Raw genomic sequence first — 19969 nt, forward strand, 5'->3', positions numbered from 1 at the left:
AGTGTGTCTGTCGGTGAGAATGTCCAGCTCTCTGCCTGACTCAAGTCCCAATGAGGTTGCTTTGGTTACGGTGCAAAAAGTCAGACTTCATTCGTCTTCTCTTCTGAATGTCTTCCTGTTGTCATCCACACACACGTTCTCTCTCTCTCTCTCTTTTGCTTTCTCACTCGTTTTTTTTCTTCTTCAGGCAAAAAGGGGATTTTAAAAACTCAAGACTGAAAGGCAGAAAAAAGAAGGGAGTGGTTAGGAGTGGTGTTGAGGTGGTGGAAAAACCTTTCTGTTCGTCAAACAGTTATTAACCATGCAACAAGAATATCTAACTAACTAAAACTAACTAACTGCATGAAACTCCCTGACACATATAGAGGATCTATGGTATACTAAAACATATCACAGTATTTCAGGACTATTTAATCATATCTGAGAAAATTCATTTTACACTTCCTCAAATAGTCAAAGTAATTGTAATCAACTTTTAAAGAATGCATGCAGAACACACGCACATAAGCACGCTCACACACATACACACACATAATATTATATACAGTATATCTGATGGGGTTTTAATGGGCTATTTCTCAAATACTTGTTTAGGGAGTCTACTGAAATAGCAAGGAATGGCTAAGAATGTAAAAAACATAAGAATTGTAATCAGCATGACAATATATACAGATTTCTGAATTAGAAAGTACTTTTGACTGTTTACTGGTGAGAAAGCTAAACCAGCTTTTATCATAAACGGGTTGCTAACCGTTTCATAACCAATCTTTCCTCCAATCTGAGGACAGGACATTTTAATCCTCCGCTTCTGATTGTAAGATGGGATGAATGACCTTCAGTCTATTAGTTCAGATTGGATGTCTGCATAAGCATGTATGCACATGTTTAAGGTCTATACAAATGTAAGTGTAGTCCACTAGCTCTGAGTGGAGAACACAGCGGGTACCGAAGGCAGTCTCAAATGTCCCCCTCCCCGACTAATACCCCACACTACACTGGAACAGAACCAGGATCATACACTCCCTCCCCGACGAATACCCACACTACACTGGAACAGAACCAGGATCATACACTCCCTCCCTGACTAATACCCCACACTACACTGAAACAGAACCAGGATCATACACTCCTCCCTGACTAATACCCCACACTACACTGGAACAGAACCAGGATCATACACTCCCTCCCCGACTAATACCTCAGACTACACTGAAACAGAACCAGGATCATACACTCCCTCCCTGACTAATACCCCACACTACACTGGAACAGAACCAGGATCATACACTCCCTCCCTGACTAATACCTCACACTACACTGGAACAGAACCAGGATCATACACTCCCTCCCCGACTAATAACCCACACTACACTGGAACAGAACCAGGATCATAGACTCTCTCCCTAACTAATACCCCACACTACACTGGGAAAGAGCCAACATCACATACTCCCTCCCTGACTAATACCCCACACTACACTGGAACAGAACCAGGATCATACACTCCCTCCCTGACTAATACCCCACACTACACTGGAACAGAACCAGGATCATACACTCCTCCCCGACTAATAACCCACACTACACTGGAACAGAACCAGGATCATAGACTCTCTCCCTAACTAATACCCCACACTACACTGGAAAGAGCCAACATCACATACTCCCTCCCTGACTAATACCCCACACTACACTGGAACAGAACCAGGATCATACACTCCCTCCCTGACTAATACCCCACACTACACTGGAACAGAACCAGGATCATACACTCCCTCCCGAATAATACCCCACACTACACTGGAACAGAACCAGGATCATACACTCCCTCCCTGACTAATAACCCACACTACACTGGAACAGAACCAGGATCATAGACTCTCTCCCTAACTAATACCCCACACTACACTGGGAAAGAGCCAACATCACATACTCCCTCTCTGACTAATACCCCTGACAGCACAATGATGTCCACTTCAGCTTTTGTCTTTGATAATTTATTGCTTAGTCTCGAATTACCTTGAATGTCTATTCAATTCATGAACTTCACAATTTACTGAAAAAAAGCCCAAACATTATCAGTAGAAAGAGCTGCAATTAAAACCCCCGATATGCACAAACATACCTGTTAGTATTTGCACACGGCATAACGATGTCCATGTGTGTACACCATTTAAAGTTTTAGGCACAATTAACACGCATGTTAAAAATTACACGCACAAGCTTACGTTTAACACACGCCGGCACGCACACGCACTCACGCTCAGCAGCGTAAATGTTAACAACGATTCACACCAACAAACCTATGGTTAAATACACAGGCATGGTTTCTACGCAATGGGAACACAGAACAAAAAAATGACACATGAAGTCGAACACGGAACATAACACGTAACACAAAACATACGAACATACATTCTTACACTGAGAAGCCATCAGTGTCTTTTGTCCATTCTTTTGTTCTTTTCCTTCGTCCACAAATTGATCTCCATGACATCCCTCCTTCTTCCTTTGTTGACAATCCTCTTTTTAATATATAGTTCCTACTCGTCCCCCAGAACATAAAATCTGTCCATCTTTCTTTCTTTTCATTCTTTTTTTGTTTTACTCTGTCCATTTCTATTCTTGTTTTCTGTAGCTGGTAATCCGTTTTTGGGAAGATTTCAATTTTGAGCTTTTTGTTGATTTCTTTCCCCCAATTTTGTTGTTTTTCTTATTTTAGGTTTTAGAGTTTGTTTGTCCACCCCACCCATGGAAGCAGTGGAGTTACGTGTAAAAAATACCAAGAAAAAGGGGAATAAGAAGAAGGAGTAGATGGAAGAGAAACGGAAACGGAAAGAGAGATGTGGGGAGACGGATCGGCAGACGAGACAAATAAAAATATCGACGTTTACAAAACGGAAAGAAATAGGGTACAACCACAAATGATATGAAGAAGAAGAAAAAAATGAACCTTTTAAGGCCATATTTAAGTATACTGAGTTAAAGTAGCAGGAGAGAGGTGGATACAGTTACTTAAGAGTAAGAAGAAAACCTTTTGAAGCTCCCTCTTCAATTTCGGAAGGAGCAGCGGAAGCACTGAGAGAGAAACGGCAGAGAAGGGGGGGAGCGGATGGAGGGGGGATTCCTGAGTTTTGGTCAGGGATGGGATCAACAGAGATATAGATTGAGTGAGCAGTGGGAGTGGTAAGGAGATGTAGTGAAAATCAACGCAAATAAATAAACCACCACCACCGGGAGTCCACGTGTCCATATCGTTTGGGGCTAAAGAATGGATAGATTTGGCGTAACTGAAACCTCCGCAGAGCACCGACTACGGCTGGATTCACTAGGAAGCTCAAACTCCCGGCTCAGTCCTCCGCACTGCGGCTTCAATGGCCGTGACCCCCCCCCCCCAACCTGTATTGGACTCTATGCAGCGGAGGCCTCAACACTGCACTGCTCAGCCTCGGTCTCGCTAAGCTCAGAAGGGAAGAAGAAGAATGCCACAATGACCTCCTGCCCGGATCAGAGGAAGCCTGAACCACGTAACCTGGCAACGCTAACACAGTCATAAATTCCAAGCCAATGGCGGTGCAATGGCTACATTACTTTATGGGGAGGAGCCAATGGATTTGGTCAACGGTCCAGATGAAGTCAGTTCCTTCCCGTCTATGTTAAGGAGCACCCTCCCCATATTCAGCACAGTACTGCAGAGCAGAGTCCCTGCAATGCCCACCACAGATACTAATGTTGTGCATTTCACACAGTGACCACAGACACTCATGAAGCATGGCATTTGGATGCAACTGCATTATTAGCTCATTAAGTGGTATTTGGTATATGAGTATTTATATAATAAATGATTTCTATATTCTGATGAAATCATTGAAAATTTCTTCCACAGTTTCCGATGAATGCATTATACAAAATATCATTTATCAACACTACCCACTACCAGCATGGCCGTCTGCACAGGTTGCGATACCTCTGCACAGACTCACTTCTAGAGAACGGCATCTCAGTGCTCTGCCTATTCGTCCGTGGCCCGTTGAGAATATACGCAAACCACAAATTGCAAAAATGTATTAAATAAGCTCGATCATGCAGTTCTGTTGGTTTTAGCCGCTGGGGCTACAGCACACCAAGTGGGGCTGCGCTAATCCCTAGAAGATAACACCCAATCCAACATTCTGATATGAAAATACATCTAACTGCTCGTAACATTGGGAATGAAGAGGTATCTTCTGCCCCGAATGGTAGTAATGGTGCAATGTACAAACAGTTAACTGCTAATGTGGTCACAAGGCAACGTTATTTAACGGTACTGCATACTTAAGCACGGACCCTCGTCTGAATTATTCACGCTCTGAGGCTGATGTGAAGCCCTCCAGGCTCAGTGTGGGTGCTGAGCCGTTAGCTTCGCTGTCAGTAGGCCGTCATTTTTGCAGTCAGATATCATGACACGGGCACAACATTGCCGGGTGTGACAACGACCCTCAAATCCGATCTTTAAGACTCGGGAGGAACACCAATGCTACATTTAAATTTGAGGAGCTTCTTGGCTTTGTCTGTGTTTCAAGACATCTCCAGTACGAGGGAAGACGGGATGAGAGACAGATGGAGAGAAAGTAAGAGAGTAAAGGGAGAGCGAGGATGTCGGGTGGAAGGGAGGGGCTGATGCTGATAAAAAAATAGGGTAAAACACGTGAAGGAAGAAGTGTTTTTTTTTTTTCTGTTTTAGCATTAATTCACAGTAACTGCTTCATTTTGCATATATCTGATAAGCACTGGGCTTTCAGAATAGTTCTCTGTGAAAAAAGATGAAAAGGGACAAATCATAAAATAATAGTATTACTTATTATAATAAATCATGAAAAAAGAGAAAATATACTTAGAATAAGTGTTATATATTATCCCACCATTTCCCCCGCCCCTGCCCTTTAAAAAATAGTACTATCCCAAATATCCCACCCTTCTGCAGTAATAAACATCTCTCCCACCCAACAGGCTGTTAGCATGCAGATACAAGCCCCGCCTCTTGCCTGTCAATCAGAACAGCAAGAGGAATGGTAACAAATCATCTGTCCATTCTTTTCAAGCATGCAGTCAGCCAGTATGTATATATAAACATATACATACACATATGTACACAGTTATACATACACCATTAGATAAAATTATTTGTCTTATCAAAACATACTCATAGATTATAATGTAGATAATACAGACATATTAATTTCTTATTGCTCGCAATGGAAACCCCATGCATGTAGAAATAACAAACACAAGTTGAAAACTATACATGTAGTTTAGGCCGACAGGCCTAATCTGAGCGCCCTCACTCAGCACAAACACATGGAGAGGAGGAGGAGCAGGAGGAGAGGAAGAGGAGGAGGAAGGAGAGGGGGGTGCAGGGAAATAGAGGAAGAGAGCGAGAGGAAGAGAAAGAGCAGGAGAGATTCGACCCCCTGTTCATTTGGCTCCCCCCTCCTGCACTGCACATGTATAAAAACGTGTTCTTTGAAATCATAAATAAGCTCACATATACAGAGATAGACACAGATATGTACATTTCATACAATGACGTAACACCCTTTAAAACATACCGAGTGCTACTCTGTGGGTCAAGTTATATAAGTCTCTAGTCACTGGCCGACGCTGTTCTCACGTTTCACCGCAAACTCCCAACACACCCGAATGGCCTTTACTTTGGAAATGATATGGTTTAAAATTTCAAGAGTCCTGAGTTTTTTTTATTTTTTACTTTTTTTTCTTTCTACTTTTTGCTAAAATAATTGAGCAAAGTTGCTTTCTCTGCCATCACAGCCCAGACGGCTCATCAAAACCAGTATCTCTAAAAGAAAGCACGACTTTGGGTGCAGTTGTCTTCATTTCATTGAAATTTAACTTGAACTTGAATGACTACATACTAGAATTAAGAAATTAAGAAATCATATTGTTGGGAGCTACTAGTGCCAGACCTTTGAATAATAAAACCGCAAAAAAACCCTACTTTTTAGTACAAACACCGTGCATATAGACTCCACTGCTTTTCTAGTTTAGATAACTTAAAATCAAGGTAATGTAATGTTAGAGAGTACATGTCCAGAACGTAACGGTGGACTAAATCCGCTCTGGTCTGAGAGTGAGCTTTAATGTCAAGCTTTGCGCTTGTGACACTGATTCAGGTGACTGGTTGTCGGCGGCTCAAAGTGTCAAAGTGGCTTGGCTTCGGGTCCGAATGATATGGAGCCGTTTGTCAGTGCGGCAGGATAGCGGTTAGCATCAGGGCTCCTTCGGCTAGGCCCTTATGGACTGTGTTCACCCTCCACCAGAACGAATTACAGCTTTCTGAGGGGGGCCTATAGATCCAGCATTCAATCATTCGATTGTTGGAGGAGAATGCAACCTTACTCAATCAATTTGTATTTCTCTTTTTTTCGTTGTGAGGAAAAAGGGGGATGGTGAAAGAAAGAGAATGGGGCCAGAGGGGACCTCTAGCGAAATAAATAAAAAATTAGCAATTAAAAAAAACTGCTAAAGCGCCATAAATCAATTAAATTAAAGGGAAACATCCTTATATGCTAATACAGATGTATAGGTCAGGAACAAAGACTAATAAACATGTATATTCCAAATGTGTGAGAAAGAAAAAGGAAACCATCGATTAGAAAAATAAGACTTATTCTGCAAATAAATTCTTGACTAAAAAAAGTTTGCTCTCTAAGTGGAATGACCACGCACATAATTATAACAATATGGGTATAAAAATAGGCTCTTATCATTACATTATTATTGTCCTATTTTTATGTAAATGATAGAAAAAGTGAAAAAATCAAAAATCAAAATGCTGATCTCTGGCGTCTGTCGTCCTGCTGTCCTCTCCAGTGGGGGAGGCTCTTTCTCTGCTTTTTCCATCCCTTCTTTTAGAGAGCAGTAACAAAACAGAACAGGTTGATTGCATATTGAGTCCATACATTGCGTCTCAAGTCAAAAAAATAAAAATATATATTGAAAGAGCAGATGTATATCTAGATATACATTTTAAAACAACATATGCAGATATATACCTGCAGGATATCTCTACTGTGTGATACATACACATCCACATGAATACACAAACATTGCATATTTATATAAATGTATATGTATGCTTTCTAAAAAAAACTTCAGTCATCTTTTTCTTTGTCTACCAACCGCTGTCAGTCCAACGTCTGTTCATCGATCCCACTTTAAATTTGAAGATCAGCGTTCCAGAAGAAAGGGGGGATGGAGAACGAGGTGAAAAGAAAAGCAACGGAAAAGAAAACAAAAAAAGAACTAAAAGTCCACTGCATCTAAATGATAAGACTCAGTCTTATAATAAAAAGTAAAGTTCAACCAAATCTTAACAAATACTTATACCTATATACCTATATGTGTAAAATCCAGTTCACATCTAGTAGCGTTAATGATAGGAACCAGAAGGGGGGAGGGGGGGGGGGGGGGGGGGGGGCAGGAGGGGCAGGGGTGGGTTTCAGAGAAATACTGTGGATTGATATGTATATTTGTGATGGACTACAATAAAAATAAAAATAAAAAAACGGCATATTCCATCATGCATCTGAATGGGGGGGGTGAGGAGCATTATATCCCTTTTCCCTCTCCGGTCCTCCAGTCTTTGCAGTGGGATGACTGGGAGCAGCGTTCCAAAAGCATTCCTCCCAAAAGGAAAAGCATGGAGTCTCCTCCCCTCCACCACCCACCCCCCAAAAAAAGACACATTTTGAAAAATAAATGAAAGCTTGCAGTCCATCCTCACCCTTCCCTCCCTGTTAGAAACATAGTGGACTGCTTTAATATTCTTCTTCGCGATATCTCCACTGACAGTTCTTCAGTGTCATACTCTGCATCATTCGTGTGGATACTCATAATGCCATCGCATTGGTTTAAGAATCTTTGTATAGCGCAAAAGCTTCTAGAGGAGTCTGTCGTTCTACTCCTATTATTAGTAATAATATTAATAATGATAATGATAATAATTTTTTTGAATGCCCTTTTAAAAAGTATACTTTATTTTTTGCGTTACGCAGGGTGTTTTCTCATGTTAAAGCATGGTGTGTGTATGCATGTGGCATATATTATATGTATTCGATACTTACATATACACGTGATCGTTAGTAAAGTGACTTGCTACTTTTGAATTAGTGACAGCTATTGACAATCCATTAAAAAGCTAGCTTCATTGGTGCAGGACTGTGTCCTTCTTTGCTTAGCCTTAGCAACCATTCAAAATAGTTCAACGTTTTCCTCCTTTTTTGTGATTTCATTTTGTATTGTTTTTTTGTTTCCCTTTCCGTGTGTGTGACTCCATGCAGAATTAATCCAGGGAGGTGGTTGCTAAGTGTATATGTGGCTCGTTAATCAAACGGAACTACTGGGCACTGTCTTGCGGCTCAGCACTAAGGATCTAAAGAAACCGCCTTTCAAATGAGCACACTCAAGTCTGCCTGAGAGACAAATCAGCAGCCCTTTTAAATCACTAAACTTTAAATAAATGTAACTGAATGAATGTATTGCAGTCGTACACTGAGCAGGTGGGGCATACAGATAATACTGTGAGGCAAACTGACTACATTTTATCTCCTAACTGTAAAATTAAGAATGACATGCACCCTCCTCAGAAAAGTTAATCAAAAATCTACATTCTTTCTTAACAATATTCTTTTTTAATTTAGAGGGATCTACTTATTAAATAACTATTCATTACGTATCCATTTGTAAACTGTTTTATATTTTTTCTGCCACATTGTAATATTGTGATCATATTAGAGGTACTGCATGAATGTTATATGTCATTAGCCCCTTTCTTGGGCAAAAATTAACAAGAAAAGATTTTGATAGACAGCAGTAATGATTGTGTCATGTTGTCAGGGGAATTTTTGATGTGTATGTTTAAAAGCATGAAGAATAGATAATATTCATCAAAGACTTGTGGATTAAAGCTACTAGTCAATGTGATCATTTTTTGAAAATGGTTATTTGCTTTACTTATCTTTCTATTTATATTTCTCAATACATTTTTTAATTTTTTTTTCTTTCTCTTGGAAATATGTTCTCTACACACGCACACATCTAAACACCGTGTTTATAAGATTTTATCACCCACTGAGAGGACATAACTGTCTCCATTGCAACCATTATCGATCATTATTATCATTATCATCAGTTACAGTATATTACTATGGTATACCAGGCAAAGGCCTGTTTTTCTGTGTTGGCTCAATGGTTTTCCGCTGTAATCGTTTTCCGCTACAAAATGGAGGGGATGGGTGAGCGGCACCGCCGGAGCGGGCCCGGGGACTCGTAGGACTCGTAGGGCTCGTATGGCGAGTTGGTGATGGGTGCCAGACGCATGGTAGCCCCAGTCATTCCTGAAATGTTATTCAGGCTGCGAGATTTCTCGTAGCCTGTCGCTATCGTCCGTCAGATATGAAACGTTTGTCGAGGTGTGGGCGGGAGCGGGGCGGGAGGAGGGCGGGGGATGGTGGGGACAGGTTGTAGAATTTGGAGTGCCAATTGTTTCGTATGAGGGCATTTTTAAGGATTATGTTTACATATTTTTTTATTGGCAGGTTGATTTGAGGAATGGTACATAAGAGACATAAGTATTTATGATTATGGATAATTTGGTAACGAGAGTACATTCATTTTGATTATTGGAGAATTATTATTATTATTTTTTTGTAATGGGAGAATATTTTATTGGTGCATTCAGAATTAGAATTAGAATTATTTCAGAATTAGATTTAGAGGAATGAATAAAGGTGACCATCATGTGTGAAGAAAATAAAGAAAAAGCAGTTCAGTTGAAGTTGGCAAAGTAAGTAAAAAGAAAAAAAAAGAAAAAAAAGGAAATAAAAAAAAAGAAAAATTAAATGGGGGACAGACAAAGACAGACAGACAGACAGACAGAGACAAGACAGGACAAAAGAGGAAAATGACAGTTATGAGTAATGTTACTCAGGTCTTACCAGATCAATAAACACATTTCCTCTTCTAATGAAGCCAAATACACATGAAATAGTTCAAACATTTTGACTAGATGAATAAAACACCTGAAGTCCGCCTTCATTAAACAGTCCAAGATCTCCGTACATTGGTTGACACCAAAATGCTCTTGTATCTTAAAATGAGGTTATTCAACACTCAGGTGTTTTATACAATTTGATAATGAGCCATTTTCAGCGACATTTTTAAACACAGCGCTATAGAAGCAGCATAAGCAAACGGAAAGCTTGTATTTCACTAACCATGTGACCCCTTTGGACAAAGTGAAGTTGTCAAAGAAATACTGAGTACTTGTACAACACCGTGCATTATACAATACATATTTCCCTGCATACTTTATTATTTGCATAAACGGACATCTTTATCACTTTATGGAATATTAACCAGTTCAGTCTGGGGTTCAAGTTTAAGGAGGCGGCAACAGAATGACATCAAACCAAATATAGCACTTTCCCTCATGGAAAAACTACGTTGGAATTCTTTAATATAGACCTATTTAACAATGAGTCAATTACAGTAACTTGTTTAAGTGGGCTATGCGATCAATTGTTTTAGTAAAACAATAGGCTAAACCCCACTTTCTTTCTAAAACCAGTGTGCTGGAAAGAGGTTAGCCTGGCTATGGTTTACCAGGAACTGAAAAAAAAAGCTCGATGTATATTTATCCATCATACTTTGTAAACTATATCATTATTCTTCCCTACGTTGGAACACATTACCCTGCATAGCCTATTTCCAGCTCCTGCTATGCAATGTGTTCCATTTCAGACCTGATGTGCGTTCAAGACAGTGAAGGTTAGCGAACGTTTGTGGACATATTCAATGTTTTATGTTCGCCACGAACGTTAGCTTACAGTCTGAGAAGCTAAATTAGTGCGCAGCCAAAAAATGTTTTGGTCACGTCCATTTTCTATTAAGAACCATTGGCGACGACCTAAAAGGAATGTCAGTGTAAAATCGTTCAGTAGTGACTGCTCACAGTTAACAGAGTTCCTCACGAAGGTTTACCTTGTTGAAAGCACGGCGGCGAACAGTGGGAAATGGTAGTGCGCAGCGAACAAAAATGGCTGCTGACGAGGAAGACACCAAGACTAGAGAACAATCAAGTAAGTTGACGATCATTTGGCTGCAGCGTTGCCAGGTACCGAAAAGACTCCAGAATTAGCGTATTTCAGGGCAAACTATTGTACAGACTGCGGCGCACCCTTAACTTCCCACCTATTTTATTGTATTTATCTATTTTACAACCGGACATTGTGTCAAATGAAATGATTTGGCCCTTAAACCATACCAAACGAACGTTGTGAGTTACAAATAATCTGGAATTGGGAATCGATTTCGGAACCGATTTTCAGTTTTGGAACCGGCTAAAAGAATTGGTTCAAATTCCGAATTCACTAAAAACATTTCTCATGGAATGCTGTAAACGCTTTGATGTATTAATTGGGGATTTCACTTGCAGTTAACCGTAACGGTATATCATCAGGCCAAAACGTATACCTCTAAAGTTAGCTATAGACAAAACCTTAAATAACCTAAGGTATGCTCCTTAGTGAATTTCTCAACAATCACTTATGCTAATTGATAGTTAGCTTGGTTAGCTAGGTCACTATGCAATATGAAAACTCAAATGCTCTCAGATTATTCCCAAATATATTCTACTAAACCAGCTAATGAGTAACAGGCAAGCCAATTATTCATTAACGTCAGCTGCATTTCAGTAGAAATAATGTTACACATGGATAACAGCGTTGGTCAAATTCAAGTCAAGTAGCTTAATGTTAGCTAACTATCTTAAAAATCAATACTGGACTAGGGTCCTCAACTTCATAAGATCTCAGTTGGGAAGGTTAGATGACCATACCTAATTATTTTTCACACACATAATTTTATTCACTTTCACTAAAAACAAAACAACAAAAAAATAAATTACTAGCCCGGGCTATCAGTAATCTGGAGTGATTACACGCCTATTAAAAATCCCTATAACATTAGGCTACATGGTTTTTAAAAGCAAACGAAATGTACTCAACAACAGTACCGGTCCACTTCTTCAGTAATCAATCTCCAGTCGCAATTAAAAATCGAAAAAGAAAATCGTCTATTTTTAAAAGTCTATTTTTTTCCAATTTCTTTTTTGACAAAATTGTATTAAGTCACTTCAGATTACATTACATTACATTATTGGCATTTGGCAGACGCTCTTATCCAGAGCGACGTACAGTTGATGAGACTAAGCAGGAGACAATCCTCCCCTGGAGCAATGCAGGGTTAAGGGCCTTGCTCAAGGGCCCAACGGCTGTGCGGATCTTATTGTGGCTACACCGGGATTAGAACCACCGACCTTGCATGTCCCAGTCATTCACCTTAACCACTACGCTACAGGCCGCCCAGATCACGTTCAGTATGTTCAAGCAACAGCTTGGAAGTTCTTTCTGAGCTGTTAGCCCACAGAACTCGATCAGATTTTTGCCAAATGTAGGCTATTTTTTTATTACCTCTAAATCTGCATCTCTGCACTCATGGACTATTCAATGAAGAACCGGAATCGTTACGTTCTACATGTTCTACAATTCGGTTCCGTGTTTGGAACCGGTTCCCAGGAATCGAGTCCAGATTCTCGCCCATCACTATCGCCCATCATTGCCTTCGCATGGCGGCGAATGTTAGCTAAAGAGCTAACAGTCTAAAAAGGTCGGCTAGTGTGCACAAATATAAATGGTTGTTGACGAGGAAGACACAGAGAGAACAAGTAAGTTGACTGTTATAATACACCCTGCTTCTATCAGTGAAGTTCTCTAATATCGGGGAAGTATTGGTGAAAATGACACTTTAATCGCGTCCGTTTATTGAAAGGCATTGGTGAGGAACTAATGGGATGTTCATTCAAAATTGTTCCGCAGTAACTGTTCAACTGTTGAACGCACGTCAGGTTTGTTCTACATTCTTATTTCTATACCAAGGAAGAATAAAAAAAAAAAACAGGACACTGCTTGAGAGAAAGGTTTTTTGGCTAGCTAAATGTTTTCATATATTAAACACAGTGTATGTTTCCAAATATATGACTTTTCTTTAGCACCATGACAGCTTCACAGGCCCAAAGGCAGGTGGCTGCCTGCCTTGTGCATCCATTCCTCTCTCCTGAGATATCTATGGCCCTCTAAAAAAGTCACCCAAAATCCCAGCTCAACAGTCTTGAGGCATCAGAATGCGTCTCCCGAGAATGCGGCCCACGTTATTACAAACGAGCCCTGGGTAGATGTGCGAGTTCCCTGCAGCCGCTCCGTCAGTGGCAGACGGCCGTTAACGCACACTTGTTGGCGGGAAGGAAACGTAAAGGTAACGGCTCTTCAGCGTGTGAGCAGAGGCCAACAGCCTCTCGCTTTTTAATCCTTGTTAAGCGTGAGCTTCTTTTCTTTTTTTAACTTGCAGTCGTCCTCCCCAGCGCTCGTCCCCACCCTCGTTTTAGGCCGCTGAGTTTGCGTTCGGGCCCAAGCACACACAAGAGAGGAGTGGACGCAGGCAGGTAAGCACCACCCTCTTGTGATCAGTGTATTCTGAACTGAACCTTTTTCATAAAAAGAGAGACAGTGGGAGAGACAGGTAGGTGTCCCCACGCAAACAGCACCGCGCTTTGGAAAACAAAACCAGAAGGAAAGATGAAATCAGCATTCTTATTTTGTCAGTCATTGAACCCAAGTCCACCCCCCCCCCCCCCCCCCAAAACCCTGTCTCTACCTTTCCACATAGCTCCATCATGGTACACTGTTCACCCTGACATGCTGTAGCATCACATACACACACACACACACACACACACACACACACACACAGCGCACACACACTACACGCACTGCTTATCACTGGGAAGCTTGCTGCGCAGTACCAAATGGGCCTTTTCTGCAGCTGCCTCAAAAATAAACCAAAACCTGCAGCCTGCGTGTTGTCAGCTGCGGGAACATTTTGCAGTCAATGTTTGTGATGCATTTACTGGGGGAACTATTTTCCATGCAGCTGTGGAACTCAAGTTGGATCACTACTGTGGTCTTTTACTCCACCTCTATAAATAAAACCACAGTTTGCCTTCTTTGCAAAATGTGAAATCGTACAAAGCAAGTATGACTATGTCTGCAGAATTGCTCACGCATGGTTTATTCGAATCAATAATTTCCCAGAATGGATTAGGTGCAATACATTTTCTTCCAAAGCTTTAGGCACTTAATGACAGTGATGGGTTTCTGAAATGCATATTATTATTATTTTTGATAGGCAGTAAGAATTTGATGTGAATTATGTGCAAAACCAGGGCAGTAATTTGCAGCCATAGACATAAAACAGACCTCACCCAGGCTTCACAGTGTGACTCCCAGTGAAACCTTTGCCAACAGCCCAATATGGTCACACTACACAGCAAAGCTTCCCATGGTTCGTCTCTCTCTCAGCAACGCTGTAAGCATCATGCAGCATGCATTTTAAAGGGAATTTGTGTGAGAGAGAGCAAGAGAGAGAAGGAGAGAGGGAGAGGGAAAGAAGAGAGAGACACACAAAGAACACACAACTCACAAAAGATACAGAAAGAAAAATAATCAAAGCAAAAAAAGGTTGCTTTGAACCTTTACAGAAATGCATAAATAACTAAATAATTTGAAAAAAAATTATAATAAAAGTATTGAAGTAAAGAGAGACGGGTTATGGTTAAAACACTGAGCATCTGTAGGTTTCTGTTCATGTTCACCCAGCACACTCCTCACTGGCACAGTGCAGTTATTACACATGTAATAGGACACACACTCACTCGCTTAAAGGCTCACTTACTCTAACTGTAATTTCAGATAGCAGATAGTGCAGGTGTAATCAGGACAGATTACTGTGTATGGACCAGTGCCCTAACTGCCCTGGGGATATATCTTTGAGCCCATAGTCACAGTGAATCATCCTGGAGGGGCCTACCTCTGCGATTCATAAGGCAATGACACAACGTGAAGGAGTCTCAACTGCCCCCCCCCCCCCCCCCGACCCTTTTATTGAAAAAGGAAGCTGAACACACATCTTAAGTTAATACACCAGTTGAGGGAAAATCTAAGGCATTTCATTCCTGCCTGTGACAGTCAGATTAGACACTGTACCACCGCAGCCAGCCTCGGAAAACACCGGAAGGGCTCACAGTGTCCTGCCCCCCCCCCGCGGGCCACGTGTGTTTCAGACGCACATCGGATTCAGATCTACAGAGCCCCTTCCTCATTTACTCTATTATTGCATATTTTTCACACTGAACGGTTTCACATCGTTAGACAAAATGTGATATTAGACAAAGGGTACTTGAGTAAGCACAAAACCTATTTTCTTTTAATTATTGTTTGTTGATTTAATGAAAGTAGTTATCAAGCATCAGTGTCACCCCTGTGAAAACATAATTGTCCCCATAAATTTCATAACTGGTTTCAACCACCTTTAGCACCTTTAATTGCAACCAAACACTTCCTTCAATTTGAGATCATTCATCGCTGTGGAGTTATTTTAGCCCAGTTATTTTAACCCAATGTTCTGCCTGGTAGGTCCTTTCAGCTGACCCTTTCAGCTGACCCTTTCCAGTCTCTTCTCTATTACAGAGTCATGACCGCTGATATAGCAGAGGCTAGAGCCACCTGCAGGTCTCTGGACGTTCTTCTGTGTGTGACTTCCTGGATTAGTTGTAACTGTGCCCTTGGAGGGATTTTGGCAAGTTTGAACACAAGGTCTTTAAGTCACCACTTGGTAGTTTCAAACTATCGTTTGACTAGATGTGGTTGCACCACCGATGCGTAAGTCATATCTTAGCTAGTGTTAAGAAAGCAGTGCGCAGTTTGAATCAAAGAGCTCAGAAGAGAGAAAGAGACCAAGGTTCCAGCAAAATGAGTGGGAGGGGATGTCATTAAAATCACACAGTGGTGACGTCACAAAAAGACGGAGCTAAATGCAGCACTCAACTTCATTATACGACCGTTTCACTGTTTAAGCTGCTTTGCAGCATATATTTGCAGAATGACATCCCATGTCAAAACATTCCGAATATGTAGCAAAAATATGGTAAAATATGCAGACCTTTCTGCGGGCTGAGGTCTGCATATTTTACCAGACTTCATGACGGAAGTACCCCCGTAGTTCTCCGTCTCGTTCCTAGATTGGGTGCATTCCATTAGCTGGAAAGTGCCTACTCCTTAACTCCGCTAACACCCTCCTCTATTCCGTGCCCCGGAAATCTTTGTGGACTCCCTCCCTCCACTGTCCCAGATGAACAAAACGGCTTTGACTCCTCCCTGCTCCACTCCCCTGGTGAAAGTGTACAATAATGTATGTTTCAGCAGAAGTCATTTCACATTTCACTGGGTGACTTCATCATGCTCACGCCCACATACTATAAAAACCCAAACCCACAAAATCTGGCACAGTCCAGATCCAGGAAGCAGAGAAGGCAGGGAACTTGAATTCTCCCGATTATGCAGTGTCAAGTTCGTGTTTTTACAGGCTACTGTATCCTACTATGTAACTTGTGCTTGGAATTTAGTGTTACATGGGCTGACCACATGTACGATCTCTAATTGGATATGGGAATATGTGTGGGCTCTGCAAAAAATAATGCTGAAGCCGAAAAGCTTGTCCCAATTTCCTTCACTCCCCCTCGTTCACTCCTTTGTTCCACTCCTTAACTCTACTCTTTTGCTCCACATTCTTCCACGGGAGAGGAGGAGTGGTAGTGAGGGAGTGGAGTAAAGGAGGGAGGAGTGGAGTAAAGGAGGGTGGAGTGGGGGAGTGGAGTAAAGGAGGGTGGAGTGGAGGAGTGGTAGTGGAGGAATGGAGTAAAGGAGGGTGGAGTAAAGGAGTGGTAGTGGGGGAGTGGAGTAAAGGAGGGTGGAGTGAAAGATAATGGGACATAGCCAATATGTCTCTGGTAGTCACTTCATCATGACGATGGCAAATTAATAATCAACATGCTACAATATAAACACGGACCTCTTTAAATAGGCTAGATCTATGGCAATTATTTAACTGAATATCAATGTGTGACTGTTTCGGTTTTTACAAATAAAAATAGCTATATTTGTTTGTTTATTAATGTTAAAACCATAAGTTTTTGACCATGCTTAAGGGTTGCGTTGGCAGTATTGTCACGGTAACCTGCTACGAGGCATTCACTTTACTGCACTTCGCTGTGCCTCACTAGCAAGCTAAGTTGGGCAAGCTGCTAACACGATTTAATGGCGAATGTCAAGTAAGAGACCAAAAGTAAGACATTTTAACAGGACGTTTCGTATCATTCGCCAATCTGCGATGGACTGGCGACCTGTCCAGGGTGTATTCCTGCCTTTCGCCCAATGTATGCTGGGATGGGATCCAGCCCCCCTGCGACCCTGTTCAGGATAAGCGGGTTAGGATAATGAATGAATGAATGAATGTTGACTAAAATAAATGTTAGAAATGTGTTAGTTAATTAGCGAACAATATAAACATGTAATAAAACCTGTGTTGAAACATGACCACTGATCACGTGTTTCCTGACCAATGGAAAACATTGAGCTTGAATTCCTGGTCTGTCAGTTTCATGAAGGAACCCTGCCACACTACACTGGTGTCAGAATAGCAGATGGAGCTTGAAGAGCTTTGAAGAGATCGAAGAATACATCACCAAACGAGACACAAGACCAAGGACGCAAGCCGAGGACGCAAGACCAAGGACGCAAGACCAAGGACGCAAGCCGAGGACGCAAGACCAAGGACGCAAGACCAAGGACGCAAGCCGAGGACGCAAGACCAAGGATGTAAGCCGGGGACCCGAGCAGTTTGCCGTCCCTGCAGTCACAGATGTGCAGGGAGGAAACGCGATGTTGGGCTCTCCGGGAACCGAGCGTCGCCTTCCCGGACTCCCCCGACGGAGCAGGCGGACCCAGGCTTCCGTACCAGGGGCACGCTGAGATCGGCAACGCCCGGGATCCAGCAGCCCAGAGGGAGCGGAGAGAAGCGCCGCCAGCTGACCCAGTGGCCCTGAGGCCGCTGAGCAGCAGAACGGAGGCAGGTGAGGCACTGGCACCGACACCTGGCGGAGTGCCACCGCGCTTTACCTGAGCAGAGCCGCTGGAGCCCTCCCGATCCTCCTCCACCTCGGCCCCGCAGAGATGCAGCTACCCAGCCCTCGAATGGCGCTTCGGGCAGTGAGCCGAGGCCTTTTCCGGAGCGGACACGGGATAAGCTGACCAGCCGGAGAGAGGGAGAAAGCCTGAGCTCATTCGCGGCTGACATCCGGTTTTACGTGCGGCGGGGCTGCCCTGAGTTCCATGCTGCAGCCCCAGAACTGCTGGCTCTCCGCTCGTTCCTACAAGCCATCACACTGGAGCAGCTAAAGCAGCGCGTTCAACTCATCGTCTGCCAGACCCAACCAGCAGCGGCACCATCAGCCAAGGTGCGCCAACCCCCAAGCACAACCAAGGGGACCGCCCAATGAGGGGACCGCCCAATGAGGGGACCGCCGCTCCAAGACTCCGCCCCCCTCCTCGGCCAATCAGAGGGACTCTTATCTCCACTGCCTACTCGACGGGCACCCCTGTCGAGCCCTAGTGGACACAGGTTCCACCATCTCCATCATCCAGCCTGGCGTGCTCCATCATCCAGCACCATGGGCACAGCTCTGCCTGGCTGGGCCTCCTCACGACCACCCTGAGATGAGAGCGGCTCAAGCTGTTGTGCGTCAGGGTGGCAGCGAGCAAACCTGCTATGACCTGCCGGCTAGCTAACATCCAAGACCCTTGCATCATAGGGTTATACCTGTTAGACCAGCATCCAGCTACACCCTCACTGGCTCGCGCTAGCAGCTGGCAGAACAGAAGATCCAAGAGATGACGGCAGCAGGCGTCATCGAGCCCTCTTAACAGCCCCTGGGCAGGCCTGGCCGTACCCGTGGCCATGAAAGACGGTACCTGGCATTTCTGTGTCGACTACCGAAGTCTCAATGTCAATGCCTTGTCCTAGCAAAAGTCTCTGATGTAGACCCGGGGGGCGAATAGTGGTGTTACATCGGGACCAGCTAGCCCCCTACCGACCACTGATGGAGACAGTGGCTCAGGAGGTTGAGACGTCCACCTCCCTGGTCAAGGGCCCGGGGACCCCTCCCGACTCACCCCTCAACGCAGACCTGGTGAGTGCAGCCTCCCCATTCACCGGAGACTCTGTGGCCATCGGGTACGACTGGCCCCTTGGAAGTTCAGGAGGACAAGCTGGCCCACCAGGGGTCTCCTGGTGTGCCTCAGCTCGCCAAGATAGCCACTTCTGAGTTGGCAAACTAACATTATGAAATGTGTAAGTGCTGTTGCCTAAAATAACTGCTAGGAAAGGGGTTAGTTAACTAGCGAACAATGTTAACACGTAAGAAAACCTGCATGTGTGTTACCGTGTAATGTTACCCTGCATGGAGCCGCCATTTAAAATTTGTATGTTTTGAAACCTCACCACTGATCACGTGTTTCCTGAGCAATAAAAAACATTGAGCTTGAATTCCTGGTCTGTCAATTTCATGATGGAACCCGGCCATGTCATAGTTACGAAGCTCAAACTAGTTTGCGTGGTGCAACCCATTTAGATTTAGTAATGCATATACATTGATTTAGTAAACACTTCTGTTATAACTAGCCTATGTTTAAACTTACGCATGGATTTCTTTGATTATGGCATACCAAACCTACAAATTTGTCTGAATTAAAGCAGTTCTGCAAAGAAAAGTGGACAATACCACCACAGAGCTGTGAAAGACTGCTGTTGATTGCCGTTATTGCTGCTAAAGGTGGTGCAACCAATTTTACTTTTTCACAGGGCTGATTTGGGTGTTTGATAATGTTTTTTCATTAAAGAAATTAAATAAACATTCCATGTATTTACGCAGGTTCCCTTTGTCTAATATGACAATTTATCT

The 19969-nt window shown here is 42.9% G+C and overlaps 1 protein-coding gene and 1 long non-coding RNA gene across 5 annotated transcripts in view; one reads left to right on the forward strand and one right to left on the reverse strand.

Moving 5' to 3' along the window:
• Positions 1-6: 6 nt before the first annotated feature.
• Positions 7-19969, reverse strand: part of LOC133115281 (potassium voltage-gated channel subfamily C member 1-like) — a 113458-nt gene continuing 93495 nt past the window's right edge. For 2 of the 4 annotated variants that reach the window (XM_061225128.1, XM_061225125.1), the window contains one exon: positions 7-215. In XM_061225128.1, the coding sequence (XP_061081112.1) occupies positions 202-215 (14 nt within the window). In that variant the 3' untranslated portion in view covers positions 7-201. Of the gene's footprint in view, positions 216-2415; positions 9438-19969 lie in introns of all 4 variants that reach the window. The other 2 variants (XR_009705616.1, XR_009705617.1) reach the window with 2 other exon arrangements.
• Positions 10889-19523, forward strand: LOC133115283 (uncharacterized). The gene is made up of 3 exons (XR_009705618.1): positions 10889-11138; positions 13465-13558; positions 17608-19523. It is a non-coding gene; the product is annotated as an uncharacterized LOC133115283 (long non-coding RNA).

This window comes from Conger conger, chromosome 16, assembly GCF_963514075.1.
Source record: "Conger conger chromosome 16, fConCon1.1, whole genome shotgun sequence".
NCBI classification, from domain to species: Eukaryota; Metazoa; Chordata; class Actinopteri; order Anguilliformes; family Congridae; genus Conger; species Conger conger.